Source organism: Atta cephalotes (assembly GCF_000143395.1).
Source record: "Atta cephalotes unplaced genomic scaffold scaffold00018, whole genome shotgun sequence".
Taxonomy (NCBI): Eukaryota; Metazoa; Arthropoda; class Insecta; order Hymenoptera; family Formicidae; genus Atta; species Atta cephalotes.
The window spans coordinates 2371908-2385105 of record NW_012130082.1 but is presented as its reverse complement, the minus strand read 5'-3'; the positions used below and the strand labels follow the sequence as shown (position 1 = coordinate 2385105).

Genomic DNA, 13198 nt, shown 5'->3' with positions numbered 1-13198 from the left:
TGTGCGAAAATTAGCTTGTTATTATTATTAATAAAATAAGTTTGTTACTATAATAAATTACTTAATAATCAACTTATTACAGTTGTTTAATATAACACTCTTCAACTATTAATTTTTTCCCTTTAACAGTTGCTTCTTATCTTATATTAATGTGGTAGTTTCTCTTTCAATTGGGAATACATAGGCGTACAAAGGCAGCGGTTTCTGTCGCGGACATGAGACTTGATACCGTATCTACAATACAAAGATGGCGTATCGTATACAGATACACGTGACGCTGTTGTACGAGGAAAGTACGATATTGTAAAGTTGCTCGGGTACGTACAAGCCACCAGACAACGGCATCTGCACGCAACGTTATCTCGATAACTCTCATATATCCCTCGGGGTGTGACAAACCTAATATCGCGACATGAAACTATGGACTATCGGATTTGTCTGACTACCGAAAGAATTCCGCAGAAACGAAAGAGCTGTAACAAGATCAGAGAGCGAAAGAAGAAAAAAATGAAGGATCCTTTAGCTCACGTTGTACCTGCCACTATGTTAATAGATAATTATGTTCTTCTCGTGCATGCAAATGTACTATTCTTCTTCATGTGACACATGCACTCCATGCGCGTCATCTCTGTATGATGACGGTGTCATAACGAGATATGCGCGAGAAGAACTTTCAACACGCACAGGCAGTTGCTGACAACCTTCTTAATTAAGAGTATCTGAAAGTTAGTCAGCAAAGCTATTCACATTTAAAGCGTATTTAATGAAAAATGAATAACATATTAATGACTAAAAGCATTTATGTCATTAAATTAAATTTATAACAAATAAAAATAAGTTGTTAATGTTTTAAATATTTTAACAATAAAATAAACATTGTGTTAAAAAATACTTCCTTCTTCAATTAATACAAGAAATTTATATCCCAACAGATTTTTTTATAATCAATGACACAATAGTTATTGTAGATTATTCAACAAATATGTTACGGAATAGAATTTAATTAACAAAGTGTATATGTCTGATCAATTGAAATTAATCTGCAGGTAAAAATATCATTCTCATTTTGAAAATTGTTCGATCTATTCTTTTTGTATTGAAATTTAACGACCATCTGTTATTTATTGTACAGAAATCGACAGGAAAAACTACTGATTGCTGAACAGGGAACTGGCAAGCGGCGTTGTCAGCAATCATTATTCGGCAACATATCACAAATCCCAGAATTATTGCTCAGTCAAAATTAATGCCGTTGGTACGGCGCAAACGTAGCATAACTGACAACTTAGCGTCCGCTCGAATATTGGCTGCAATCTCTTGGTGCTTTCGCATATATTCGCCTAACGAGGGACGAGGTGAAATAACTCGAATCAATAGCGTAACACGATTTCCGCGACACGGCCGCAGAATAAATCATGGATCCGTTGTTGGAAGAACGGAAACACAATCAGCTCAATACGAGATACCTCGTGGGAGCGAAGGAACTGCGTGGGACAACGGCAATGTCATGCGAAATAACCTTTGCTCAGATTCGATGAAAACGACGAACAAAATGCAGCAGTTTTAATTAAAAAAAATAATACAAAAAAATAAAAACTTATAGCAATATTATAAACGAGGATAAATGCTAGAATACACTGTGCTAACTATGAATTCACGACAAGTAGCTACTTGCCAAAATAACTGTACAATTAAAGCTGCTGCACTATTTTACCATTACAAAATATACAACAAAATATAATGATATCGTGACTTTTTTATTTTTTTCGTGGCGATGCTGTCTAAATCAAGTGATTCCTGAATGTTACCGTGATAAGACCGCAGTTTTTTTATCTTTCTTGCAATTGAAAGAACGAAAGATAACTCAAAGTTTCTCAAAGCTTTATGCTAATCAAAACTAATATTAAAGTGCATTGTAAATTATATCTCGAGAATGAATGGATGTACAAGTTGTATATTTTTTAAAATTACAAGACTTATTTGATAATCAATAGCAAAGGATATTAGCATGCATATATAATTTAGTAATAAGCCTATTTTTTGTTATGTATACGTAACATAAATTAATCTCTGTGCATCTTGTCATTTGCTTATTATTTTATAATAATCATAAAATAATACATTATTGTTTTAAATATATATCTGACAAGTAATAAAAGTTGTGCAAATATTTTTACAAAAGACATTATCATTTTACAAAAGAGGACATATAGAGATAATTCAAATAAAATCATTAACAATTAATTTACTTAATAAAGATCAATAAATGACTTATACACTATTTTCATATTTATTTTTCAATATGCTTGCAGTTTATCATTTCTTACTATAACAATAAACATTATATTTGAAACAAATTTAAACCGACTATTCGAAATTCAATCAGCAAACGATAAATTGGTCAATACGTCGCATTTACCATAGCAAGTTTGGAGATACCTAAGGTTGCACTCTAAGAAATCGTAGGAGAGATTTCTCACTCAGTTAACGTATCGATAACAGCTAAGTTGAAGGAGATATGGTATCAAATGTCGTGAAATTTCAACTGTCGGTACAAACGTAGTTTGCTGGCTGGAGCAAAGAAGCACCCCTAAACTAGGGTGGACGAACATTCTGCATTACCGACTATGGAACTGCAGGGGTGGATGGAAAGGTGTCGCCATCTACGTGAACTTAAAGCGCATGCGCGTACCATTTCGATCGGAAACAACCCCTTGTGTCAAATTTTATTAAATTACATATGGGGATGAGAATGTTCATGGCGGATGAGTAGATACGTATGTTCTGTTTATAAGAATTGAGAAAAGCTAATATAATAAAAACGTAAAGATTATATATTTTTCTTCTGAATATTACATTCAAATTAATTTTATTAAGTAAATTATTGTGAAATTAAATGTTATTTTAATTAATCACGATATAAATAGATTCATAAATAATTCGCGATAATAAAATATTAATGATTCCTCATAACACTACTTCTAACGATTAAAAAATCGGAATTAGTTTGAATAAAACATTTAAAAGAGAACAAAAAGATGTTTAAAAAACATTTAATATAACTTTTAAATTCAACTATTAACTGTCAAATTGTTATATCACTCTGCTTGGACATATTTCATCAGAAAGTTTTTCAGTATTTTCTAAAATTGAAAATTTTCATAAAAGTTAATGGAAAAACTGAATTGAAAAATATTTATTGTCCATACAGAAGTTAGCGTTTCCTGAACAATAGGGAGAAATATTATCGAACAGCAAGGAAATTAAATTTCTAGTCTCAAATTTCATCCCTTAATAGAAAAACCCGACGAACAGCTCACCCTCATACGTTCGTTTCTATTACATCCGGTCTTTACGATACTGTAATTTTCTTTCTTTCCTTCTCTTTCTCACTGTCGGAGTTCCATAACCTACGACTTTCGCTTTTTATTTTCATCATGCTTGCGAACACACGACGACCGTGTATCTTTTGTGACGACGGATGATTTAGATCATGTTTCCTCATTGAGCAAGGGTAGTTTGGCTGCACCGACCAGCCTGTTGCGAGAGACTACTCTCTTGAAAAAGAAGGAATGCCGCTTTGTGCACGGAACCATTAAAAAAGGATAAGCCGGTGAACGCGACCCCTAAGCTATCGTCAGTTGTTTAATAATTTTATTGTGGATGCACAAAATGACGACATGGTCATTAGGAAAAATAAGCTTCAAACGATTTATAATGACGTTATTGCAAACAAAGCAAATTTTTAGAGCGATATACAGATAACAAATAAAAGCTTAAAATTTGTAACAATAAGTAAGTAAAACTGATTGACAAATGTTCAACACAAATATTTAAGAAGGTGAAATTTGAGGTCTAATAATATTAATAATTTTAAGATTTTCAGTTTAAACTGTGATATTATTTGAATTTTATTTTAAGTTTGTGTTTTAAGACTGACAAATAATCAGCACGCATTTAGCTGGAAATGGTACAAAAATTCACGCAAAAATATTATTAGGATTTCAAATCCGTTTTGATCAAATGTAATCTTTTCGCTTATTAGGTTTAAAATTTATGTTAAAAATGTTTATTTTGTTTATTTACATTTATGTTAAGTTAAAAATCACATTTAAATTATTAAATTATTCTTATCACAAAAGAACATATCTACATTCTTAAGCTGAAACATCACTTTTATGTTTCATGTTTATGAAGCTGAATTAATTTCGCAAGTGTCACAAGACTCCAGAAAATGTTTAGAACATGGTCTCTGATATTTTAGAATGAGATTCTAACTGGGAAAAGTCTGGAGGCGTGGCGGCGTACATGCATATTCGCGAGCACATGCGCATGTAAATTCGTCGTAAATTTTCTCCAGAGTACTATTTCTCTCGCGACATGACCAAAATGCAATGCACGAAATGCCAAAGCTCCCGTTGCGTCGGATCTCGAAAAGTGCCATAATATAATGGAATAATGGTTATTAGAAGGGGAATATTATCGTCGCGGCGCTCGACCGTCCGACGATGGAAGCGTTTTATCGATCGTTCGGCTGCGTTTGGCGCGATGAAGCGAGAAAGGGAAAGTGGTTGGCTCGGTTTACTCATTCTTCCGTATTTCCGTGACCTTCGGGATCATGATAATACATCGCCATTTCGCCAATCGCCTGAACCACGAAGATTTAATACCCTTTTAGTCAGCCTTGACAATTATACGTCAAGTACGCAGAAAATGAATCCAATCGGATAATACCGCATACAAAATTAATCACATCAAAGTAACTTTTGAACAAAAGTCAAATCCGACAGTTGAGTCTACAATTCCAAAATTTGACAGTTGATTCTAAAGTAGTAAAATATGTATAATTACACTTGAACAAAAAAGAACGTATTCCTCAGTAATTCGATTAATTTCGAATAAGCACAATTACGAGTTTTAACACACAAAAGCGAGAAGAAATAACATTTTTATAATATATTCAAGAAAAGTAGAATTATTTTAGAGCATAAAGAACAAATGTAACAATTATCAAATTAATCAGATTTAAACTTGAACAGTATACATGCGCTGTAAATAAAGATAAAAAAATCTTTGCAATAACATAAATATATTATTTACAAAAAAATATCATAGTATAAACATGTAAAATATAACTCGGATAATTAATTCAAATTATCTCAATTGACTAAATGCAGCTAATTATCATATGAAGTGCCTCGTTTTTCTTCTTTCTCGAAAATCGCCAATGCACCAATAAATTATGGTTCTGAACATTAATGACGCCTAAGTACGAAGGCGGGTTTACCGCAGGGAGACTCGACTCATAGAGTGTACATGGCTCTACGATAAAGAAAAAGAGAACCACCACGTGAAATTGCATTAAAGCGAATTAGCCACGGCAGGATTGATCTAACGAAGCGGAGCGTGCCGTGTTTACCATGAATATGAGAAAGGGCTGTACTCTCTTTGTTCATCTAAAGGCGAAACGTAAGTCCGGGTCACATAAGCAACTCCTCGTTATTCTGCCGATCGATGCTCTCTATTTTCCGTATAAGCGATTCCTAAAAGCAGTGGAATTCCGATGTGACGCACAATGAGAAGTCAAATAAAGTTAAAAGAAGTAAGAGTCTGAAGCATGTGCAAAGCTCCTCATTTCAGTAGAGCAAGTCCGATCGAGCGCTTCGCAAATGTTAGAAACATGAGACGACGTCACGTAGCAACGAATGTAATTCGCAATTCATAAATCGTGAATGTGCAATATCTCGTTCCGAGATATATCTCTTTGATGTTGAACAATGTCAAAGGGCTCGTAATTTGAAAGAAACTTAAATGCGTATATTTTATCTCTCCAATAAAATGAAGTGAACGTTTGATACTTTAATAAAATAAATTGCAGCTTTTTACAAAAAGCTTTTCATTGTCATACAAAGATGATAATCATTAAAAACGTATGTTATATTGCTCACACAAACATATCTAAAAATCTTAGGTAAAATGTATACCTAGTAATGCCGTAAAAGTAGAAATAATTATTTCGGGATAATGTTTCGAGATATTCTATCTGGGATATTCAGTCCAGAAATAATTTGAACGACGTATAATAATATCGACGTAAGTCGCAGCTGGAGCCAAAGTGTGGCTTAAACAGAGAGAATAAACGTGCTTTCGACAATAATACTAGAAATTCCATGCACTGCCGAAAGACATGAAGTAAATATGGGCAAATGATACATATATAAGTTACGTCCGAGCGAGGCGTTGGTCGATAATTCATTAGTTAAATCGCATTTGTAAACTATGATACAGAACAGCATCGTTGTGAAACTAACAGCGACTACCATATTCAAGATATATCGCAGTTCAATAGTTTGACCGCAAATATGTATGCGATATATTGACAGATCTTATGCATTATTCCTCAGAATACTATATTGCAGTATATTTAACGTGAATATGCGGAATTGAGAGGAAAATTATTTTGGTTTATTTCAAATATCAAAACAAATCCAAGCGACTAAAAGTATGACGTATAAGATTTTTAGACATATTTCAATAGTACATTTCAAGGTTGTACTGCGACCATTACCAATAAAAATATTAAAATCAATATTACATATAAATAAGTTCAATGTATCTTGGTTTGCTCAGCAAACTCTATGATTCTTTCTGTCGTGAGTTAAAATGTATATTACTTTTAGTTAAAACTTGTTAGAGCTTTCGCAGAAATTGCAAACGGCATTTGATGTTCGTTTCTAATTTGTTCGCTGCAAGAGCAACGAACGTATAAAACAATGAAAACAGCTTTACAATCAAAAGGGAGAAAAAGCGTTCTACTTATCTACCGCTCAATTTCCATATTTATCATCGTATATAAATAAATGACCGAATAAGAGCTGTAGAGCAGAACTGTTTCACTTCGGCTCGATTTAATCCATCTTTAAATCTTGAATTCATAAACGGCGAAATGGACTCGAAATAAATTACTGCTATAGATACAAATAACGAAATTGTGTCAACGAGGTACAAAGAGTTTAGCGAGACTAAAATGGGCACGCTCCCTGGAGTTAATTAGTCTCGAGTGCCAGATGGTACAACCAGCATGGTTCCCACATGAAAACGCGATGTAGGAAAAAAGTTTCAACGTTACGCGACTCATTGAAACAAGAGGTGATAACAAGTTTTTTCACGATATTCTGCTCTATGTACGGAAACATTAGCATGAACATTAGCATCAACTCGCGTGTACAGTAAATAAAAATATAAGCTTGAGATAATAATTGCCAGCTCGTAATTGTTTCTAACACGTAACTTTAGCGTTTACCATATTTAAAAAAGTACTATAAAATTATTTCAGTTAAAAAAAAAATACAATATGAATATTTGTAAAGATAACTGCATTGCAAAGCAAATAATATGGTTGATTACTTTTGGATATTCATGTTATCACATGAGCTATCGAACAGCAGGATATTATACAATACTGTAACTAACTACTGATGGATATGACAGATCGAATAATAAATTCCAATCAGTTATTATACGATTTATCAAATAACCGCTATTTCCACATTGCTAATAATTACAGTTTATAAATTATGCTTCTGTCATTTATTGGATATATGTGTACATCAAATGGTACAATATTCATCATTTGAAAAATCAAACAAAAAATATATAATGCAAGAAGGATTATCGATTAATATAACATACAAAAAATAATTCTTTCATTTCTCATGATCTTGTAATATTCATTAATTAAATCGTTGAATATTCAATATTGAGCATTATAAATTGTGCATTATGTGTTATTAAGTATGATTAAAAATTAACAAAAAAATAATTATTAATCATTTACTAGCAATACAGAGTTTCTGTTATTAGCGATCGATTATTTTAATAATGCATTGAGATAGATTCTCTATTGACTAGTGATTAATAGATTAGATTCAAGCATTTTTTTTTTATAGAAAATATCTGAATATTCGCGAATTATGAAAGGATCTCAATATCGCCATTTCTGAATCACTCCGAATAATTCTAATGTGACATGTCCTAAATGTGATACTAGATTTTAATTATATAATGATATAATACATATCAATAACAGATATAATGATGTAATAGATATTAGTAAATTTAATTTCGCAATAAAATAAAACATTTTTGCTAAATTGCTTTAAAATTTAAGAGAGATTATCTAAATTAAATTTTTAAAAATTTCTTTAATAATAGTACATGTGATGTAATACTCTTGAAAATGTAATATTTTTCAATAAAACGAAATACATAGATATTTCAATAAAGTGCAATGTGCATCATATACTAAAGTAATACTAATAATTTTTTCAATAATTTACTGAAACTCAATTTTCCCAAAAGAATATGATCAAAATTTAAAAAAAAATTTAAGTCAAACAGAAAATTAATCAATAGCTTATACTAAAAATAATAAACTCTAATAATGAATTTAGCATTGAATTTTCTTTGAAATACTGATCTTTCGTCGGCGTTTCCCTTTAAAATGCAAGAAACACAATAAGCTCCTTACTCGATGGTGGATCGTTTCCTCTTAAATATTACACGCAATCGATCAAAGTCTAGCTCACCAACGGTAATCGTGCTTGTTTCTGTCAATAATTAGTGCTGTCTCGACGAGCAAATAGAACGTAAGAAGATTGTAAACGGGAACGGATCTGTTAATAATTATAGAAAAGTATTACAATATAATGACACTCGTGGATGCCTTAGTTACTTTACTTATAATTCAATAGTACTTATAATTCAATACTAAAAATGGCGAATTTCATAACTATACAAGCAGAAATATTATATTAGTCGCGTATAGTATCAGTTTAAATCCGAGTACAATATATCAGTATCAATTTTGCAAGCAATTCTCTTCCACATGCAGCATGTACCTAATTACGCAGTCTCATTAAAATATGTTTAACGTTCGATAATTATTATTACTCATTTTCTATATCTAATTTTTGTATATCTATTTGTATACCTAATTCTTCGATTTCTATTACCGCACGATCTATCGTTTATAAATAGCAAAGTTTACATTCGATCTTTGTGATCGTGTTTTATATTTACATAAAAATTCGTAATCATATAAAGAATAATAATAAAAATATATTAAATTTTTTCCAAATTTTTTTAACTTTAATAAATACAGCAATCGTGAAAAATTTATTTTCTATCTTCTATGAGTATCATATATCGCTGCTTTATGTTTACCATGATGAACGAAGGGAATGATCACTTGCAAATTAATGAAACGTTCAATGGCCGTAAAAAAATCGGTAACGTGCCGGTAAAAAACATCGTGCGTCGCGTGAAAAGCAACCGATTCAAATGCAAAATTATAGGATAACTAAATCACAGCACGTGAATGCAATGGCTGCCAGTTGTGGCGAAAAATTTACCGGATGCGTCAACGCGACGAAAAACAACTGCGAGCGGGCGCGTGGCGTACGAAAATTTAAATCTTCACGCTCTGGAAATCATATATAAAGCGGAAAACACATTCCGCGTGAAAAGACTGATGGCCAGTCACCACATTATATCGATACTCAATATCAAGTTTCTTCTTTTTAATGGGTACATCGATACCCTGACACTTTCGATACGCTTTTGTAACAATCGGTCGAAACTCTAAAACTGGCCTATGGAAGATGCGCAACGTAGAAAGATCAACGTGATGGATATCACGTCAATCAAATTATATCTCATTTTTATTCAAATGAGAAATTCACGCATAATAAAAAATTGGATGTTCTGCTTGGCAAAACATTTTTATACTACATTTTTTTTGTATCAATTTGTATAAATTTGCATACACGGAAATAATGATTTTATTAAAGTATTTAAAAATTTAGATAGTTACAAATCTAAAAATAATTTTACCAACTCATCAAAATAATTATGTAGCAAAACTCAAACATGAGCAATGCTGCAAAAAGTTTGGACAGTCTAGCAGCCAGCTTAAGCATCCATTATTTTGATGGTCTAACAAAGTTTAATTTCAAATCTGTATCCAGCTAAAATTTTAAATGCTTTAACAAAATCGTGCGGATATGCCACATATATTGCAATCTATAATAATATTTAAAATATCAAAAAATAAATTTACTGCATAATAACTGCATAATAAATAAAAATCGCAATATCATCAAATAATATAAAAAATAATATTTATATATTAGATATAAATATCCATAAAATTATATTTATAAAATATCTAAATATCATATATTGTCCAAATATTACTTAATTGTTTTAACAAAATCTTTTCTCTTTTTTTCTTTTTGTTAAAATGTAAAACTTAGCTAAATTTTATTGATACGAACAAGACGACATATAAATTAAAAATTAAAATCAAAAAGAAGATCTATATTTGAATATTATTTTGTTTGAATATTATTTGAATATTTGAATATTATTTTGTTGATATAATTTTTTTATTTACTTTGCAATGCATTCACAGGTTTTCGTACACTTTCGTTTTTGCACCAATTTTTTAAATAAGATGTTTTTTAAACTCTTTAAATATGATAAATGCTGAAATTCCGTAATATTTTTAAATGTGAGAGTCGATTTAAAAAATTATTAGTTTTATTTATTCTAGCGACGCTCTATGATACCTATTTTAGAGCGCGTAACACGTGCGCATACACGCAATTTCTTTTGTCTTTTGCAACGCTAATAAAGATCGTCTTAGAACGGGTTTTTTCATATAATCGCTTAGTATTACTGTCGAAATTGCAACAAATTAATCTAGCAATTACAACGCTTGTAAATAAATATTTAAATATGTAATATTTTTTTATCATGTGCATAAATCATAAAAAAAATATATATGTATAATTCTTTATAATTGAGATATACATATATTTCAATAAATAAATAAATAAATTTCATAAAAAAGATAAAAAATTAAATAAAAAAAATATATCGTTTCGCTTTTTATTTTTTACGAAATATGTCCATTTCGAGCAATTTAAAAAATGAGCAATCTTTCGTCTCACAACATTGAACATATGGCTGTGTTGCATCAGATTAGAACACTTACGTTACCAGAATATCCCGTGTCGGAACTTGTCGTGAAATTTGTGTGAACGTGACAATCTTACCTTAAGCTGATGTTGCGGTCGTCTGAGCGCGCCCTGGTCTCGTCGTCCACCCAGTCGATCGGCTTCCGCTTCCAATCCCTCCATCGAAGACTCCGCTTCACTCAACCAGGCCAAGAACTTGTCTAGAGACCGGTCGAAGTTGTGGAGCGAGTTCATCGCGGAGTGCAGTAGTTTTCCGCGATTGATGATGCTGGAAACGAATCGGTCGATACAGTATTACATCCGTGATCTACAGTTTGATTCGAAGCAAAGTTCCTTAACTCGAAACAGTATAGACGCGAATACAAGTTCAAGAGTAAACGCACCGTACTTGCTCTATATCTAAGCTATCCTAAAAGATGCATTTCTCCTGATTACGATTTCATAATTAGCAAAATCGGAGAATTAATCTTCTATTAATGAAAATTTTATTAATTTATTTATTACTCATTATTATTTCTTGCGACTTTATAATTTTTAGATATAAAATATTTTAATAAATAAGAGAGAGAGAAAAAGAGAGAGATACGGATTAAAAATTTGTTGAAATAAAAATTGTGCCAAATTAATCTAAGAAAAAAATTGTTCTCTGCTTACTTATTTTTCACTTAGATTTAGAACGTTTATTACAAAAATAAATATTAGTTCATATTCGTATTAAATTCATTATATTCAACTTAAATTTTGAATCGAAATTCAATTAACAATCTAATTATATAATTAAAAATCTTAATTGGTTCCACTTAATTTATTTTATAAATCGATAAAGATTAAATCGGAGATACTTTAAGAGATTGTCCAAAATTTCACAGCAAAGAAATTATATATTGTTACTCACCTCGTATTGAGATTGTTGTATCTCTGGTTGATCGTTTCCGTCATTTTCTTCACTCGTGTCGTATCGTCTTGCTGATAAACCGCTATCAGCTTCTGAGTGAGCTGATTAAAAAGTTCGATGTGATGTTTGTACTGATGCAGCTCGGCGTGAAACGACTATGAAGAAAAGAAGGAACGAGATCGTGAAATCGAAGAAGGTGGACCAGCGGGTGAAAAAAGGAAACTTATCTAACTCTGGCTTCGTATTGAGTTAGAAGAAGCCGTGCCTCTTTTGCACTCGAGCCTCGATAAGTCGGCAAAGTTAAACCTTCGAAGAGAGCTTCGACTAAAAGTTTTATACCGATATACCGTACGATGCAACTTTTCTTTGGATATCCATTGGCACAGATTGGTTCCGATCAGAATTGTAAAGTGCATCAAGATAAAATCTCCGTATAAACAATCTTTTTTTTTACAGATAAAAACGTACGCAAAGATTGAAAGAAATGCTCGTGAAAATAAAATTGTAAAGTAAATATAAAAGTTGTAAAGAATAAATAAAATATTAACGCAATTATTTTATCTTTCGAGAACAATGAAATAATTATGTTGAACTATTTCATATGGATTTTATTTCGGAATATATTTCAGAAGATATGAGATTCGGAAGAAGTGTAGCAAACGCGTTCACTCAAAGACGACATGAAGGCACCGCGGAAATAAATTATTCCATGAATATCTCATTTGGTTCTTTTGAATCTAAACAGAGCTTCTCACGTAATGTACTTCTTCGGCTGAGATCTCGTTGATTGAGACGCTTTCTTTATAACTTTTTTTTTTTCAGATCTCGTACGCAAAATAAAAGAAGATTACTAGAAAGGATTTATTATAGAATAGATGAATTCCAAAATGTTCGCTCTGTTTAATTTTGCTTACGAAGAGATGAAAAAAGATAGTAGCTTTAAAAAATATAATATTTACTCGCCAATGATATATCTTAATACTCGCGTAGGTATATTACACAATAATGTAAAAGAATTTTACATGTTTTAAATGCTTCTACACTATTTGCGATAAATATTAATCACATAATAAAAATCCATAATACAACAAACATATAGTGCATAATCAAAAATTTGTCTAACGTCGAATATTATTTCGTCCGAAAAGAAGGATTTAGTTCACAAGATTTTCTAATATCGTACGAAATGATATTGATCAGCAAATATATCTCGTTCAATATCAGTACATTTCCGGTATACAAAATGAAAAATGCGCTGTCG

General features: G+C 31.3%; 1 protein-coding gene across 1 annotated transcript in view; it reads right to left on the bottom strand.

The window, feature by feature from the left end:
* Positions 1-11060: 11060 nt before the first annotated feature.
* LOC105618886 (dystrophin, isoforms A/C/F/G/H-like) overlaps positions 11061-13198 on the bottom strand; it is a 195891-nt gene continuing 193753 nt past the window's right edge. Inside the window, exons 38-39 of the mRNA XM_012200417.1 lie at positions 11938-12092; positions 11061-11310 (exon numbers count right to left, since the gene is read on the bottom strand). Of these exons, the coding sequence (XP_012055807.1) occupies positions 11061-11310; positions 11938-12092 (405 nt within the window). The remainder of the gene's footprint in view (positions 11311-11937; positions 12093-13198) is intronic.